The 18,274-nt window shown below is 52.2% G+C and overlaps 2 protein-coding genes across 3 annotated transcripts in view; both read left to right on the forward strand.

Annotated features, from left to right (window-relative positions):
• The window catches only part of DCHS1 (dachsous cadherin-related 1), a gene marked incomplete at its 5' end in the record, with an annotated part of 56,843 nt that extends 46,512 nt beyond the window's left edge, over window positions 1-10,331 (forward strand). Inside the window, 8 exons of the mRNA XM_044668789.1 lie at window positions 61-948; window positions 1,201-1,314; window positions 1,640-1,851; window positions 2,065-2,219; window positions 2,508-2,638; window positions 2,783-3,066; window positions 5,417-5,555; window positions 6,243-10,331. Coding sequence (XP_044524724.1) covers window positions 61-948; window positions 1,201-1,314; window positions 1,640-1,851; window positions 2,065-2,219; window positions 2,508-2,638; window positions 2,783-3,066; window positions 5,417-5,555; window positions 6,243-8,869 — 4,550 coding nt within the window. The remainder of the gene's footprint in view (window positions 1-60; window positions 949-1,200; window positions 1,315-1,639; window positions 1,852-2,064; window positions 2,220-2,507; window positions 2,639-2,782; window positions 3,067-5,416; window positions 5,556-6,242) is intronic.
• Window positions 10,332-10,575: 244 nt separating this feature from the next.
• Window positions 10,576-17,569, forward strand: TPP1 (tripeptidyl peptidase 1). 2 transcript variants are annotated; one of them, XM_044668070.1, is made up of 13 exons: window positions 10,576-10,606; window positions 10,711-10,794; window positions 11,237-11,376; window positions 12,568-12,718; window positions 12,830-12,957; window positions 13,046-13,230; window positions 13,365-13,563; window positions 13,853-14,041; window positions 14,336-14,405; window positions 14,611-14,731; window positions 14,902-15,060; window positions 15,294-15,419; window positions 15,590-17,569. In XM_044668070.1, the coding sequence occupies exons 1-13, from the start codon at window positions 10,590-10,592 to the stop codon at window positions 15,728-15,730; spliced, it is 1,710 nt and encodes a 569-aa protein (XP_044524005.1). In that variant the 5' UTR covers window positions 10,576-10,589; the 3' UTR covers window positions 15,731-17,569. The 2 variants fall into 2 exon arrangements, with proteins under 2 accessions (XP_044524005.1, XP_044524003.1); XM_044668068.1 differs by having other exon boundaries at window positions 10,590-10,794.
• The last annotated feature ends 705 nt before the right edge of the window (window positions 17,570-18,274 follow it).

Below are 18,274 nucleotides of genomic sequence, written 5' to 3' on the forward strand. Positions count from 1 at the left end.
TCTCTCTCTCTCTCTCTCTCTCTCTCTCTCTCTCTCTCTCTCTCTGGATTGGCCTAGCAGATGGTGACCCATCAGGAGCCTTCATCCTGGATACAGTATCGGGGACCCTGGGCACAGCACGATCATTGGACCGGGAGGCAGAACCATCATTCCAGCTAGTGGTGGCAGCCAGGGACGGAGGCCAGCCTGCGCTGAGTGCCACAATGCTGGTGACTGTGACAGTCCTGGATGCCAATGATCACGCACCCAGCTTCACAGCACCATCCTATGCAGTGGAGGTGCCCGAGGATGCACCCATAGGCACCCTGTTGCTGCAGCTGGAAGCTCATGATCCTGATGATGGTGCCAATGGACGTGTGGCCTACTATCTGGGTGAAGGTGCAGCTGGTGCCTTCTTGCTGGAGCCTGGCTCAGGGGAACTGCGCACAGCTGTTCTGTTAGACCGTGAGCGGCAGGCACGCTACGGCTTTGTAGTACACGCCGTAGACGGAGCTGCGGCTGGGCCCCTCAGTGCCAGCGTGTCGGTCACTATTACTGTGCGTGATGTCAATGACCATGCGCCTGCCTTTCCCGCCAGCCCCCTCAGACTCCGACTACGCTCCACCCGCACGGCCCTGGGGCAGGGCTCCTCTGGCCCTCATGTTTTAGCCACTCTGAGAGCAGAGGACCGTGATGCCGGTGCCAATGCCTCGATCTTGTACCGACTGGCGGGGCCCGCACCTCCTGGTGCCTCTGTGGACTCATACACCGGTGAGATCCGCTTGGCACGTCCCCCTGCTGCCTTGGGCCCCCGTGACCGTGTACTCTTCATCGTGGCCACTGACCTGGGCCGCCCAGCTCGCTCTGCCACTGGTGTGGTGGTTGTGGGGTTACAAGGGGAAACTGAACGAGGCCCTCGATTTCCCCGGCCCAGCACTGAGGCTGCTCTGCCTGAGGATGCCCCACCAGGTGCGGAGAGGGGCCATGGAATGGAGGTGGGAATAGGGACCATTAAACACCCCCAGGGGCATGCATGCTTGTGTTTAGGGTAAGGGGGGACAGAAGATATTCCATACCCCGCCTCATGCACTCCCCAACCACTCAGCTCCTTGACTGAATCTAGCTTATGATGCTTTACTCTCTGATCCCTCAAAACATCTTCCCTGGAAGCTGACCCTGACCCCTGAGCGCCACCCATGAGCCCTTCCCCCCTCTTCCTAGGGACCCTCATTGTGTCCCCCCAGGCCACCCATGCTGGGGGCTCCACGGGCGCCATCACTTACAGTATCCTCAGTGGCAATGAACATGATCTTTTCTCCATTGAACCCAGCACAGGTAGAGTACAGGCAGATTGGGGTTGGGGGAGGTACCTAAAGGGTTGGGGATCTATGTCTGACATCTAAGGGATTATTCTGAAGTCAGGGAGTAAGTCCCTGGGGTCAGGATGGGGCCAAGCTGTGGGAAGTAGGAAGGAATCTCTGAGATCAAGTAGGGGGATGTAGGGGTGTCTCCTAAAATCTGTGTCCCTTTGAGGTCTGTGGGTTCTATCCCAATAGGAGCGTGTAGTGGGTGGGGGTTTCTCTGGGATTACAAGAGTTATCATCATGAGGATGAACGTTGGGAGGCCTCCCTAACTTCTAAAGTTCTCACGATCCATCAGGGGCACTCTCGGTGAAGGCAGCAGGTGGACTGGACTTTGAGACCAGCCCAAGACTTCGGCTAGTTCTGCAAGCAGAGAGTGGTGGTTCCTTTGGCTTCACAGTGCTGACACTAAGCCTACAGGATGCTAATGACAACGCTCCACGATTCCTGAAACCACACTATGCAGCCTTTGTACCCGAGTCTCGACCTCTGTCTGGGCCTCTCCTGAAGGTGGGAGGCAGGGGTGGGGAAGAGGGAAGGGCTTGAGGTGGGTGAAAGTGGAAGAAAAGAAAGAGGAGGGCCCTTCATCACTGTCTTCCACAGATCATAGATGGGGTAGTCAGAGTTTCCTTTGTTTTCCATAGTTTCCACTTCAGACTCACAGGTTAGGGACCGGGCCTAAGATGAGACCAGGGCCCTATTCTGTTCTCCTTCCATCCCCAGGTAGAGGCAGATGACTTAGACCAGGGCCCAGGAGGACAAGTCACTTATAGCCTCGCTCCATCCCAGCCCACTCGTGGGCTGTTCCATATAGACCCAGCTATGGGTACTATTACTACCACCGCCATCTTGGACCGAGAGATCTGGGCAGAGACTCGGTGAGGACTCAGGTTTCCTTCCCAATCCACGGACTCTCTATTTCCCTTCCACCTTACCCAACCACTTGCCCCAAACCAGCACCCCAACCACTGTGCCCTCTGATGTTATCATGTAATTATGTGTTCCTTGGTATCCCCCTGGGGTCCTCCCTGGGTTTCCCCCTATCCCAGTGCCTTTCCGGGATCCTCATGTTTCCTTAAGTTCTAGTTACTCTACGTGCTCTCACCTTTTCTATTTCCAAAGTCTTGTGATTCTTGACCTGGTGCTCTCTGATTCTGTGCCTCCAGCCTGGTGGTGATGGCCACAGACAGAGGCTCCCCACCCCTAGTGGGCTCAGCCACACTGACTGTGCTGGTCATTGATGCCAATGACAACCGGCCGACCATCCCCCAGCCGTGGGAGGTCCGAGTGTCAGAGGGTAAGTATGGCCCACATTCTGGGGATAGTGTCCTTGTCCGGAGGGTGAGTATCTCTAGCTGTGTCCTGTGGCCCACGTCTTTTGTCTATGTTAGCGTCCGTGTGGCTGTCCACATCTCTGTCCTATGTCTCATGAATGCTGTAGATGCACTGCTGGGCTCAGAGATTGCTCGGGTGACGGGGAACGATGTGGACTCAGGACCTGCCCTGTGGTATGTGCTGAACCCGCCTGGGACCCAGGGCCCCTTCAGTGTGGGGCGCTATGGAGGCCGCATCTCACTCACGGAGCCCCTTGACTTTGAGCACATGGACTGTTATCAGCTCCACCTGCTGGCCCGTGACGGGCAGCATGAGGGTAGTGCCAACCTCACCGTACAGGTAGAAGATGTCAACGACAATGCGCCCACCTTCTCTCAAAGTCTCTATCAGGTATGTTTTCACTCACCTCTCCTCTACGAGGATGCCTGGGGTCTTCCCCTTGTGCCCTCTGCTTCTTTAGAGACTCTCCTCTGCCCCAGAATCCCCCAAACAGAAACACCTCAGGGTAAGGATCCCTTGTGATCTCATTGCCACCAACTCCCAACTCCTTCCCAGATTCAGTGTATGACTTTGAGCAAGTTCCTTCTACCTTTTCTCAGTTTCCTCATCTGTAAAAGGAGAGGGTTAGACTCAGTTGTCTCAAGTCTTCTAAAACTGAGTCTACAGCTTAGCTTAGTTGATGTTAGGGGCTCACTACCTTTATTTCTAAGCTCTTTGGTTTATCTTTTTACCCTAGGTGAGATTTTATAGCTGAGTTTCTAGGCAAGAAAGGTATTACCTTGCTTCAGCCCGCCCCCTTGTCTGAACCAGAGTTCCCTTTAATCCTGGGCAGAATCACTTGGTTCCTCTGTGCAGTGTCTTATGTTAATTAAATTGTGCCTTTTTTGTGAGCTCTCTGAGCTGATGGGGAAACAAGTTTGGTTTCAACATTTTTGAGGAGCTGTTTTCTTCTGAACACTTTTTTAAAGATGGTTTCATGCTAATCTCTTAAGGACTTAAATGTCTCTTTTTATCTGAAGCATGACTATCTAAAATTCTTAGAAATGTGCGCCTTTGCTTTATCTCATGCTCCCTTTTCTTTTTCAGCCTCGATAACATACATTGAAGCTTTTCTATCTATTTTCTGGTTTCCTTATTTATTAAATGGGAATTTTATTAATTTCAGAATTTACATATTATATAATTTATATAAAATATAAATGTTATAAACCCTGCTTCCCAGGCTTGTTGTGAGGATCACATGAGATAACATAGGTAAAGCACTTTGCAAACTTGAAAGTGCTGTAAAATACTAGCTAACATTATTAAGTTTCTCCAATGGTCTCTGAATGCCTGAGTTTTTCCACTAAACCTTATCATCTTGCTTCAGTTGTTGATAAGAACACGCAGGCTTTATGCTACCATTTGTTGCTTAATGTTGGTTTGGGAGCATTGCTCTGAACCAAATGGAAATTTCCCTCTCTAGTTGTTTGACATATTTGTGGCCATCTAATCCACATGTGTAACAGAAGACAGTTTTGCCTCTTGGGTTAGATCTTTTTAAAATTCAGTTGTATTGTACATTCTGGATTTCCTCCCTCTCCTCTCCCCCTCCCCCACACTGTGATTGTATCTCGATACTGATACTCATTTATCAGTCTGTTGTCATCTAACTGAGGATGAGGTCATTTTGAATTTTCCCAGGTTCTGTGACAGCCTCCATCTTTGGTGCCTCCTCTTCATTTCCTGATGCTGATAATTTGGCATTTGGCCTCTCTCACAAACCAACCCTACCTTCCTCTTTTTGGGTATATTAATCACTCATGTGATTCACCCAAGTTACAGTTAAAACACAAGATTCACTTCTTCTATTTTGTTCATTCCTGTGCTTTTTACGGTGCTGGGGGTGCACCTGGAATCAACTTTTGTGACCTTTGCTGTCTCAGTCTTCTTTCACGAGTAGAATGCTCTTGCTTACCACTCCAACCTTTGCACAAATTCCTTGTCAACTTTGTCCTCCAAATTGCATTATATCAGTGGAACTCCCTGTCTGCGTCTCCAGTTCGTACAAAAGAGGATATTCTAGAGTTCTTCAAGATTGGGTCTCCTCATTGGACTCCCTCTCCGCAACGGCACTCCTGCTGTGTATTTTGCATTCTTACTGTTCATCCCCTTGTGGAAATGTGGTGGCATCCATTGTGTCTCTAGAACTGTGAGAGTGCATATCTGTGGGTATGCCATGCCACTTTGTACCAAGCCTGAGAGATACCAGAAGTGTTAGAGGCCTCCAAACAGCCTGGTTGGGCTCAGCACAAGAGCACTGACTCACGCTTAGGAAGAGAACCTTCCTGGGGACAGCTGTACCAGGCAGCCTGAGAAGGCAAATAGGCAGGAAAGGGCTAGGGTGAAAGCCAGGGTCCAGAAGACAGCAGGACCCTTTTGGGCACAAAGTCTCACAGAAGACTAAAAGGTACAAGGATTGGGAAGAAGGTGCTAGTGTCCGGGGCAAAATCCTGTGGCCCCTTGGAATATTAGCAACAGCTATCCCAAAGATGTGGTGGTCACCTTCTTACACAATGCATTCGTCAAATCTTATGGCCCCTGCCAGTCTGCTAATAAGCAGGCGGCTTGCTCCAGTCCTGTCTTACTCCACGGAGGGAACATTAGTCATGGCTTCCAGCCTAGGACAGGTGGGAACCCAGGGAGTAGTTCAGAGCCTGAAAGAGTCACAGTCAGGCTCATACCCATCCTTTCCCCCCAGGTGACTTTGCCAGAGCACACAACCCCAGGCAGTGCAATCCTCACCATCTCTGCCACCGACCTTGATTCTGGGGACAACGGCCGCATCTCCTACCACCTAGTGTCTACTGCAGAGGGCTTTGACATCGACCCCAGCAATGGTGCCGCTCCTCTTCCCCTCACCTTTCCTAGTTTCCCCTTGTCTCCTCCTTCTCAATGGACTCCTATCTCTTCTCCAGTTGCCTCTGTCCCATTATTTTTTAAACCTTTACTTTCTGTTTTTGAATCAATACGGTGTAAAAGATGAACAGTAAAGGCTAGGTGATGAGGATTAAGTGACTTGCCTAGAGTCACAGAGCTGGGAGTGTCTGGGGTCACATTTGAACCCAGGACCTCCTGTCTCTGGGCCTGGCTCTCAATCCACTGAGCTACTTAGCTGCCCCCCCACCCCATTTTTTTCATTCATTCACGCATGCATGCATTCATTCATAAAACACTTAATAAGCAACTATTGTATATACTAGGGAAGATGCAAAGTTGATTCCTACCCTTGTGGATCTATTGGGAATATGACATTAATAATGACAGCATTTGTTTGTGCCCCTGTTGGCCTCCAGCCTTCACCCCTCACCCTCATCTTTTCCGTCTTGTTTCTCCCTCACCCACATCCTCCCCCCTAGTTGTGTCCTGATCATTGGCCTCCCTTCACCCCAAATCTCGGTTTCTACCACCTGTTCTCCCCTGCTTCCCACTAATACTCCCATTGGCCTCCCTCCATTCCTGATCTAAGTTGCCTCCCCCCCACCATTTCCCCTTCTTCCCACTAATCCCCATTTCCTCCACTTCAGGGACCCTGTTCATGATTCAGGCAGCCTCCCTGAGTCCAGGAGGTTTGGGCACAATGGACATGGTGCTGGAAGCACGAGATCATGGAGTCCCAGGAAGGAGAGCGCAGGCCATAGTCCACATTCAGCTTCTGGATGAGAATGACTACACTCCAAGCTTTGTGCAGCCCCACTACCACATCAGCGTGGCCGAGGACTTGCCCCCAGGCTCCACGGTTTTAGTCCTAGAAGCTACAGATGCTGACCAAAGCCGACTCCACGCCACATTGGACTATACTATCATCAGTGGCAACCGTGGACATGCCTTCCAGCTGGAAAGGCACTTGGCGGAAGGTGGTTCTGGTCCACAGGCCCTGGGCTATCTTGTGTTGCTGGAGCCACTGGACTTTGAGAGCGTCACCGAGTATAACCTAACCGTATGTGCAGCTGATAGGGGGAAGCCTCCCCGAAGCACGACCGTCCTCGTCGTCGTCACCGTGCAAGACGTCAATGACAATCCCCCCGTGTTTGCCCAGCCCCATTACCGTGTGGCTGTGCCAGAGGACACCCCCGTGGGCACCGAGCTGCTGCGTGTCGTGGCCTCTGATCCCGATCCTGGACCCCATGGTCTGGTCCGCTTCACGATCAGCTCTGGGGACCCTGCCCACCTCTTCGAGCTAGACGAAGGCTCAGGCGTCCTCCGGTTGGCCAGACAGCTGGACCGAGAGGCCCAGGCCCAGCATCAACTGGTGGTCGAAGCAGCCGACCCCCCTGGAGCCCACTTTGCACTGGTGCCAGTGACTGTGGAAGTACAAGATGTCAATGAGCACGGGCCTGCCTTTCCCCTGCTTAGCCTGAGCGCCAGCTTGCCCGAGAACCAGCCCCCAGGAACCCTGGTCACCACCCTTCATGCCCTGGACAAAGACACGGGAGCCTTTGGGCGGCTCCACTACATGCTGCTGGAGCCGGGATTAGGGCCGGGCCTGGGAGCCAAACACTGGGACCTGTTTGCGCTGAACGGCTCCTCGGGGGAGCTTCGGGCTCGGGTGCCTTTTGACTACGAGCACACGCGGAGCTTCCGCTTGCTTGTGGGCGCCGCAGACGCGGGGAACCTCTCGGCCTCCGTCACCCTGTCTGTGCTGGTGACCGGCGAGGACGAGTACGATCCCGTCTTCCTGGCGCCTTCGTTCCACTTCCAGGTGCCCGAGGGTGCCCGGCGGGGCCACAGCCTAGGCCACATCCGGGCCACAGATGAGGACGGAGGCGCCGATGGCGTGATCCTGTACTCTCTTTCGGCTCCCTCCCCATATTTTGGGATCAACCAGACTACGGGCGCTCTGTACCTTCGGGTGGACAGCCAGGCGCCGGGCACGGGGTCCAGCGGAGCTGGCGGAGGAGGCCGAGCGAGGCGGGAGGCACCCCGTGAGTTACAGCTGGAGGTGGTGGCTCGAGGGCCCTTGCCTGGAGCCCGAAGTGCCGCAGTACCCGTGACCGTGGACATAACCCACACGGCTCTAGGCCTGGCACCGGACCTCAACCTGTTGCTAGTGGGAGCCGTGGCAGCCTCCCTGGGGGTGGTGGTGGTGCTGGCACTAGCGGCCTTGGTGTTGGGGCTGGTGCGGGCCCGTGCGCACAAGGGGGAGGCAGCCCCCGTGCCCACTCTTCCACCTGCCCCCCTGAGCACCAGCTCCCTGCAAAAACCGGCCCGGGATGCCCCCAGCCCGCCACATTCTGAACACCTTTACCACCAGACGCTCCCTGGCTATGGGGGGCCCAGCACGGGGGGCCCCTACCCCCGCGGCGGCTCCCTGGACCCTTCCCACTCCAGCGGCCGGGGTTCTGCGGAGGCTGCTGAAGACGACGAGATCCGGATGATCAATGAGTTCCCCAGAGTGGCCAGCGTGGCTTCTTCGTTGGCCGCCCGAGGCCCCGACTCCGGCATCCAACAGGACGCAGATGCGGACGGTCTGAGCGACACCTCCTGCGAGCCTCCTCCCCCCGACGCCTGGTACAAGGGCCGGAAGGCCGGGCTGCTGCTTCCGGGCCCTGGTCCGGGGCTCTATCGTGAGGAGGGCCCACCCGCCGCCAGCACTGCCGGGGCCTTCCTCGGGGGCTGTGGTCTGAGCCCGGCCCCCCCCGGAGACTATGGCTTCCCAGCGGATGGCAAACCCTGTGTGGCAGGGGCACTAACAGCTATCGTGGCTGGCGAAGAGGAGCTCCGGGGCAGCTACAACTGGGACTACCTGCTGAGCTGGTGTCCCCAATTCCAGCCATTGGCCAGTGTCTTCACTGAGATTGCCCGGCTCAAGGACGAGGCACGGCCTTGCCCGCCTGCACCCCGCATTGACCCACCACCCCTCATTACCGCTGTGGCCCACCCTGGGGCCAAGTCTGTACCCCCTAAGCCAGCTAGCTCCTCTTCAGGCCCAGGAGTCCGGGGTCCCTTCCTGCCTACCCACCGCTCCCCCATTAGCCACGAGGGATCCCTCTCCTCAGCTGCCATGTCCCCCAGTTTTTCACCTTCGCTGTCACCGCTGGCTGCCCGCTCCCCTGTTGTCTCCCCTTTTGGGGTGGCACAGGGCCCCTCTGCCTCAGCCCTGAGTGCGGAGCCTGGCCTGGAGGCCCCTGATGAAGCAGAGCTACATATCTAGACTGGAAAGCTCCCAGGGCCCCTGCAGAGGCAAGCGGACACAGGATGAGCCCACGGGCCTGTCTCCTAGAAGCCTCTGCCCACTTCCATCTCATCCCATCCCTAGGTTGGGGCAAAGAATTACTCCAGGGTCCGCTGATTCCCCCTGGTGGGGACAATGCCTGGCTCCCCAGAGATACCCCATCCTAGACAACAATGCAGTCACCAACCCTGACAGAGGGGCCCTAACAGGCCCAGCCTAGACTCCCCCAGGGCTCGGCATATATATCCTTCGGGGCCCAGGGCCCAGCCTATATACACCCTGCCCATTGGCCCTAGTGTATACAGCTCTGAGGCCCAGCATATACAAAGGCCCAGCCTCCATCCCCAGGTCTCCAGGAATCAGTATATGCACATCCCAGGTCCCCCGGGCCACCTCTGTTCCCCAGACCTGGGCTTATCATATCTATCCCCCAGAGCCCAAAGTTTATGCCAGTATGTAAACCTTTGTGACCACCCCCTTCTCTTAGATCTCTCCTCTTCACTCTGAAGCCCAACATGTACACAAACTCCCCAGATCTGTCCTCCAACTCTGTAAGATCTGGCACCAGACCTCCTTGGCCAGGAATCTTCCCAGGATTCACCTGATCACTCACCCTCTTTCCAAAGGGTCAGATACTCCTCCCGCCTCTGCCTGGAGGCTCTTTCTACCAGAAAGCCTTCAGCATCCCTCTCAAAATCGGGCCTGGCTTAACGACCATCCTCCCCCCCTTTCAGAACTGGCCCAGGGGCAACACTGGGCCTCACCTAGTATCTCCAAAGGCCTTTCCCTTCCCTTCCTCTGCCTGGCCCTGACATCTGCTACAACAGCTTGGTGCAGGTTTTCCCATCCTACAATCCTCCGCTCCCCGGAACTGAGCAGGGCAATATACTTCCCACAATCTGCCTCTGACGGCCCTCTTTCCTCTATCCCGGGTCCCGCCAGCATCCGCACTGTCCCTCCTCTCCCCCATCCTGCTTCTTGGAGCTCTGTGGTCTCCCTGCGCCCAGGAGAGGAAGGAGCAGGGCAGGCTGGGTCTCCTGGGGTCCGAAGTTCTCAGGCAGGTGAAAAGGAGGGCTCAGACGTGCGGGCGGGATGGGGCGGCCTCTCCAGGGAAGAGGTACTCAGAAGGGATCCTTTCCTGGAAGGGTCATGGAGAGTAGGAGCGCTGCCCTCACCTTAGTCGGGGGCTGGGGGTGCATTCCGACCTGAAAGGGGCTCAGAGAAGGAGTTCTGTCCTGGGGGCTCAGAGAGGGGAAGACTCTGCCGGGGTAAGACTGTGAGATCTCTGCTCTGGGGGCTCAGCAGCTCCCAGAATTCCCCCTCCCAAGGCCCCGGACCCTTATTTATTGGGTGGGGGGAGCTCCAGCTGCCCTCGGACCCAGATCCAAAGTGCCAAATACTCTCACTCCGGAGCCTTAATAAAGAGACATTTGTACCTGGAGCTGCTTCCCTTTGTTTGGGGGTGTTGTGTCTGTGGGTGCGTGTGCAGAGGCGTGGAGAGGGTGTACGCAGGGATGGTGGGGGTGGGTGGTAGTTGTTGCTATTTGTGGAGCCCTGCCGAAGCTCGGGGTTGGCGCGTGTTTGCAGGGAGGGGCGTGGTCCCCCCGGTCCCTCCCCCATCCCGCCCACCTTTGGGGAGGTGTCTAGTCCCGGCGGGGTAGAGAAAGTGGGCGGTGCATCCAGTTCCCAGGTGCCGGTCATGGGGCCGGAGGTTAGGTGAGAATGGGGTTAGGGGCCGGGCTGGGTCAGGGGCGCAGGGAGGATTGCCCCTCTCCAGTACCCCCAACACCGCTCACTCCACCAACTCCACTGTTCCACAGCGTGCCCGGGCCTCTCCTCCTGCTGCTCGTCGCCCTGTGTGCCTGTGCCCGAGGCCTCGGCCCGGAGCCCGACCAGCTTTTCCAGTGAGTGCCCGCCCCCAGCTTCGTCCAGCCTCCCTGCTCCCCTTGCTCCCCCGAGACCACCTCTTAGATGACCAGCTTCTTTATAGTGGCTGGTTTGAGGAAAGTGCTTTAGGGATAATTAATTGTTATTACCGCGAGTGCCTGACCCCTTCCCCTCCCCGCCAGCAATAGCTTTTTCCCAAGCTCCAACCCTTCATTCACCCCTAGAATTGCCCCATCAGCCCTTCTAGCGATCGGTCCTAGACTCCGAACTTCCACTGCCTTCTCCCCATCCCCCCCACCCCCTCGAGTAACCCGTGGCTTGAATCCCTGACTACCGGGTCTTTTGGAAGTCCCGAACCCCAACAACCGTAGGTTCCTTTCTCACATCACGCCAGCTCCGGTATAAGCCTCTAAATCCGAAGGGGAGCCACAGTTTCACACGCCCTTCCCCCTCCCCCAGGCCGCCGCCCGGCTGGGTGTCCCTGGGCCGTGTGGGTCCGGATGAATCGCTGAGCCTGACGTTCGCCCTGAAACAGCAGAACCTGCAACAACTGCAAAAGCTGGTGCAGGATGTATCGGACCCTGGCTCTCCCCGATACGGTGTGTGATGGGGGAGGTGGGGACAAGGCTACGTGCAGATGGCTGGAGTACTTTTCCGAGGAAAGCTTTCGGGTGCCCTGGGGGTGATTACATAGAGTGGGAGAAGGGGCCGCGCTGGGTAGTTTAGGCTCTGTATTAATTAACCCCTTCTTTCTCCAATCCCAGGGTTCTCAGCTACCCCCCATCCACCCTCCCACACACATTACACAAAGCTTCTAAAAACGTCATTACTTAACGAATGGGCTTATTTCAGTCTTTCGTTTGAATCTGGCTAATGAAGTTTTTGAATGTGATAAACAGACTTTTCTCCTGGATAAATCCTCTGCTCTTTTGGTTTTAGTGACATTTGGCTCTCTGGACCACCCCTTCCTTTATTTCAAACCCTCTCTGACCAGCCTCTTAAATGATGTGTTCTCCCTATATGCAGCTGATTCCCAAGCTTAGCAATCCAGCCCCAGCCTCTGCCGAGGGCCAGTCCCACATTTCCAAACGCTGGCTGAGTGAAAACTTTGTGGAAGAGGTGGTATTTGAGAAAAAGAATGGGTAGGATTTGGGACAGCTACCAATTTGAGGGTATGAGAAAGGATAGTTACAAATTCCAGAAAAAAAGCACATCATGAGCAAAGGCACAAAAAATGTGCATGATCTGTTCGTGGCTGGATGAGACTGTGGTATCATGGAAAAAACATTGGATTTGTAGACCAAATATCCGTAAGGGGCCTAGAAAAGAATTGCCTTGATTGGAGCAGCTAGGTGGCTCAGGGAATAGAGTGCCAAGTGTGGAGTAGGGAAGTCCTGAATTCAGAAACTTCCTAGCTGTGTGACACTGGGCAAATCCCTTAATACCAGTTGCCTAGCCTTTACTGCTTTTCTGCCTTGAAACTAATACTTAATATCGATTTTAAGACAGAAGGTAAAGATTTTTTTAAAAGAGAGATTTGCTTGATTCTAAGACAGAAGGAATTTTTAAAAAAATTGTGTTGACAAGACTTAATGAACGGAAATAGTCAAAATTATCAGCCCCAACAAAGAGGTCTATGATAAGCTAGCATCTTCCAGGAACTGGGACACTTTCAACCCTCAGGGTTCTCACTTGAAAGCTAGGGCTAGCCTCCAAATGCTGTACTCATAAGAAATTTACTGAAAATAATTATGGGTTCCTTCAACCCACCCTGCCTCTCTTCCCACCAGGGAAGTACCTGACTCTGGAAGATGTTGCTGCATTGGTCCGACCATCGATATTCACTCTTAGCACTGTCCACAAATGGCTTCAAGCAGCTGGAGCCCAAGATTGCCAAACAGTGATCACAGAGGACTTCCTGACCTGCCAGATGACTGTCCAGTGAGTGGGAGCCTGGGATGAAGGAGGGATAAGGGGCTAAAAAGATTCTCCCTGCATTCCTGCTTCTTCTAGTAATCTCTGACTCCCAGCTCTATGACTTCTGACCCCCAGGCAAGCAGAGCAGCTCCTTCCTGGGGCAGAGTTCCATCGCTTTGTTGGGAGATTGGGGGGAGGCCGTGTTGTGAGGTCCCCACGTCCATACAGCCTCCCAGGGGCCCTGGCTGCCCATGTGGATTTTGGTAAATGGTTTGAGGGAGACTGGAAATCGGGAAGGGAGGGAAATGGAGTCCTGCCTAGAAATTAATTCCTTTTCCTTCCAATGCATAGTGGGTGGTCTTCACCGGTTCCCTCGAGCTTCTTCCCTACAGCAACGGCCGGGGCCAAAGCTGGATGTAGAGGACTCCCTAGGCCTGCACCTGGGAGTGACCCCATCTGTGATTCGTGAGAGATACAATTTAACCGCACAAGATGTGGGCTCTGGGTCTTCCAACAATAGCCAGGCCTGTGCCCAGGTGAACCCCTTCCCCCTATATATGAAATAGAATCCCCACTCCATTGAGAAGAGAAATTGACCTCTTTCTCCTTATGTCATCAGACTGACCCTGACCTTTCCCTCCCTATTGTTCTGTCCCCCTTCTCCCTCTAGTTCCTGGAGCAATACTTCCATGATGCTGACCTGGAAGAGTTCATGAAGCTCTTTGGGAAGAGCTTCCCTCACAAAGTTTCTGTCAGTCGAGTAGTTGGGCAGCAGGGGCATGGCCGAGCTGGTCTGGAAGCCAGTCTAGATGTGCAGTACCTCATGAGTGCTGGAGCCAACATCTCCACCTGGGTGTACAGCAGCCCTGGTATGCCACTCCTCCCAAGAATCCACCAAACCCAAGGATTCTCAAATTCATCCCTCTCCCAGAGATCCAAAATTTGAGAGTCCTCCTAAGAACCCTCCAAAAAAAGATTAAGAGATTGCTTCCAGAAACCCCCAACCCTAAGGAAGCCTTCCTTCTTTGGGGGCATGAAAGGTAACTGATGTGGTTGGCCCCCTAGGGTGGAATTAAGGGAAAAAAAGGTGATCCTCCTATCTCTGGTTCCCCTACCTGGGGTAGAGGGGAAGGTGACTGGAATATTCCTGACCTTCAGGCAGGCATGAGGCCCAGGAGCCTTTCTTGCAGTGGCTTCTCCTACTCAGTAATGAGTCTTCATTACCTTTGGTACATACCGTGAGCTATGGGGATGATGAGGACTCACTCAGTACCGCCTACCTCAACCGTGTCAACGCTGAGCTCATGAAGGCTGCTGCCCGAGGCCTCACTCTGCTCTTTGCCTCTGGTACTGATTCTCAAGACCCCTCTTCCTGATATAAGACCCTTCCCCCTGCACCCCCAAACCATTAACTATGATCCAGGACAGTGGATTCTTAACCCTGATCTCTTCCTGTAGGAGCTTCCTACCCCAAGCCAGGATTTCCCATCCAATACCAACTCCATACATGACCTTTCAATCCTTATCTCTAAGCTCCCTGTCTTCAGGTCTCTTCTTTAGGGAATCCCTCATTTTTCTTCCCTTCCCAAAACTCCTGACTTCAGAGACTGACCCCTGACCTATTTCCGTTCCTTCTATCAGGGGACAGTGGTGCCGGGTGTTTCTCTGGCCCAAAAGGCCACACGTTCCGTCCCAGCTTCCCAGCTTCCAGGTAACAATGACCTTCCTTCCCCCGTCATTTAATTACTTCTCTCCCAAGCCTAAAGCTTCAAACTGTAACACATTCTTAATGGTGACTTTTGAGACCCCTATGACTAACCTATGGCTTGGGACCAGTGGGACTGGCTAACCTTGGGGCCCTGTTTGCTTCTGCTGACCCAATCCCCAAATGCTAACCCTGTGACCTCTGTCTACAGCCCCTATGTTACAACAGTGGGTGGGACCTCCTTCCAGAATCCCTTCAAGGTTACAGAGGAGATCGTGGACTACATCAGTGGTGGTGGCTTCAGTAACGTCTTCCCAAGGCCTCAGTACCAGGTGTGAGAGTGAAAATAGCCCCTCCTAGGTCCTAGGAGAGCACATTCCTAAACCCTGAGGAAGGACATGTCCCTTCCTGGTATTCCTGGTCCGAGAGATAATTTGATCTGGGCCTGGGAGAGGGAGGCTGGCCTCTAGAGTTCACATAACTATTCCTTCTTCCTCTTCAGGATGAAGCTGTGTCCCACTTTTTGGGCTCTTCCACCCATCTGCCTCCATCCCATTACTACAATGCAAGTGGCCGGGCCTATCCTGATGTGGCTGCACTCTCTGATGGCTACTGGGTGGTTAGCAACCACATGCCCATCCCCTGGGTGTCTGGCACTTCGGTGAGACCCTTAGTCTCTGTCTTTCTCCAGACCTTCCCCTATCCCAATTCTTACCCTGTAAGTGTCCAGTAACTCACTGAGATCCCATGGCCTTTTCTCCTGACTGCTAACCCTATGACATGCTTTTTTTCTTTAGGTCACACACTTTCCCTACTATTCATTCTGTCAAGCAGAAAGGCATGCTGCTTTCCCCTGCTATCTCTAGTTCACACGTATCCTTTCCCCTTCCACAGGCATCAACCCCTGTATTTGGGGGACTCCTGTCCCTAGTGAATGAGCATCGACTTCTGAATGGCCGCCCCCCTCTTGGCTTCCTCAATCCTCGACTCTACTCAATGCAGGGCAGTGGCCTTTTTGATGTGAGTATTTTTTGGGAGGAAGGGGAGCAGGGAGGAAAGAAGGATAAAAGTGAAGGGGGAAATGGGTGAGGCAGAGAAGCCAGTGTTTGTAGGGAATATGGGAGGGTTGTTAGGCATTTAGGGGGTTTTGGACAGATCCTAAGATCTGACCCCTTCCCTTTTACCCACAGGTAACTCGAGGCTGCCATATGGCTTGCCTAGATGATGTAGTAGAGGGTCAAGGTTTTTGTTCCAAGACTGGCTGGGATCCAGTCACAGGTTGGGGAACTCCCAACTACCCTGCCCTGTTGAAAGCACTGCTAGACCCTTGAAACCTGATCTTACCTTGCTCTGGAAAAATGATACCCTGTAAGACACCCTGCTGTTTGTTTTTTTTTTTTTTTATCCTTGTCCCCAGACACAGTTGTCATTTTCCAATCTCTCATCCTTACTACTAACACCAGTGATTGACTTCTGCAACAATAATCCTATAACTTCCTCACCCAGTATTTTCAGGACTTAATTCTTCCCCTTTAATGGTTCCTATTTCTTCAATTTCCCCTGCAAAGCTGTTGAAGCCAAATCTGCCTTAAGCAGTCAGAGGCAGGCAGATGTCCTCATCCATTGAAGTGCTTCTCTTTCCCTCATGTACATTTACACTCTGCTAACCACTGTCTATTTGTACAAAAATAAAGCCCATGCTCTTGTTCCCTCCCACCTTTTGAGTTGCTTGAGAGCCAGAAGGGGGGGCATGGTTTCTCTAGTTTTCAGAGACCAAGGCTAGGGGCCCTGACCCATGGACCTACATACCCTACAGGTTAATTTGTTAAATATCTGAAAGACTCAGTCATTTGTCTTATTTCAGAGAAGAAAATTGAGACTTAAAAAGGGGAGAGGATTTGCCCAAGTTCTTCTCAAAGTCATACATATATACTCTAGCATATAGTCACCAAAACATGCTCACATAGAGGCACTCTGTCAGACAAGACCCTATGTCCCATCAAACTCTCAGGGATGTGAGTTAGGATCCACTGACTCTAGGTCCTCCCTTTCATTTAACTCATTCCCATAATGACATTACAGGGTAGATCAGTGGGTGCTGATCCTTACTTCCTTGACATTTGCTGGGTCAGAATGAGTCCTTGAGATCATCAAATAAAAATTTTTATTGCTTGTAACTCCAGGAAAGAAAAGAGCATAAATGGGGAAGCCTTGAACCTTTTATCTTGCTTTTTAAAAACTTTTGACTAGGGCAGGCTGAAGCTAGGCTTGGTTGCAAGGAAATGGAAGGAGTGTCACCGATGCAATCATCTTTCTCCCTGTGAGTAGTAAATACACAATTTGAAAATTTTATTATCTGTGTAGAACCCTGGAGCACTGGAGGGAAATATACTAGCAAGAACAGTATACAAGTTTAAATGAGAGATGATCCCTAACCATATAGAGATTATAGTGGAATTAGACAAATATAATATCCACTTGTATGACAAGAGCATTAGAATCTTTAAAAGTCTCTATATCATCTGTGATGAGTCATCCATCCTAAATAATTCACAATTTTATAGCACTTTACAATAACACTGTAAGGTAGGTAGTAGTATTTTACAAATAGGCTTAAACAGAACTTGGTTTTCCTAGGACAAATAGCTAGTTGATATTGGAACTGGGATTAGAACCATTTCTCCTGCAAGTCCATCCAACACTTTCCCACCGCTTCCAGTTTTCACTGGAAGACCTCCAGGGAAGAGGTACTGACCACTACTGAAGGAAGCTGCTTCAGTCAGTTTGTGAGGGGAAATAAAGACTAAGTCTGAGGAGAAGATATTCTCAGGGAAAATGTCATACCCAGGCATAAATGAGAAAAAATGCCTCTGACTTCAGAGGTAGAAAGCCACCTCTAGAAGAAAGGAATTTTGGCCACTTAAAAAGAGACCATCTAAGAAATCCATGAAAGAAAAAGCAAAGATGGAGGGCGAACATTGCCCAGATAAAGAGATGTAATATTTGGGTGGGCAAGCCAATGAATTTAACATAAGAAGGTAAACGGTATTAGAGAAATGACAAAAGTAGAAGGAATTGGCAATTTCTGCATACTGAAGGAATGTCTAACATACATGTTACCGTTTTGTAAAAATGTAGATGATCAATAAAATAAAAATTCCATTAAAGAGTATTGTTGAATTTAGCAGCCATTTGTTGTCATCGGGTTTTTTTGTTTGTTTGTTTTTTATCACACAGATTGGCAGAGCACATACTGGGTAGGGGCACGAGATTTTTGAGTATTATATTTGGAAGGGGAGTGTCCTGAGGCTAGGGATCCCCAATTCTTCCATAGTTCTTTCAGACTCCAAAGGCTATGGATTTCTAAGCGTCTTTGGCTGTAAAAGGACGTACCTCCATCTTCCCAGAGTTCAGTCATTGGCGTACTGCAGAAAGAAGCCTAAGAGGAGGTCATCTAGCCCTAACGAAGGCCCGCCGAGGTTAATTAAATACACAGTCGTCTACCACCCAATAAGCAACAGATGAACTTGGAAAAAAAAACCGCTCTTGGGGGGCCTTGCGGTGGTTCGGCATCCCAAAGGGATATGAGGAGAGAGCCCAAGGCGGGTTCTCAATTCTCCTCAGAGTAACTGAAGCGCTTAGGAAAGTTCACAGTCAACTGAATGCAAACTGGATGGTTTCCATAGCAATCCAGATTTTTTTTTTTTTTAATTTTTAACGAACCCTCTAGCCTCTGGCAGCTCTATGCTCTGGGTGGGAGGAGCGAAAAAAGCCGCGCCTAGTAAGAGCTAGTGGGAAACTCGGACAGGCCATTGGATACTGCGTCGCTATTGCGAGGGTAGGATGGGAGGGTGTGGCTTGAGCCGGAAGTAGGC

This window comes from Gracilinanus agilis, chromosome 3 (assembly GCF_016433145.1).
Source record: "Gracilinanus agilis isolate LMUSP501 chromosome 3, AgileGrace, whole genome shotgun sequence".
Classification (NCBI taxonomy): domain Eukaryota; kingdom Metazoa; phylum Chordata; class Mammalia; order Didelphimorphia; family Didelphidae; genus Gracilinanus; species Gracilinanus agilis.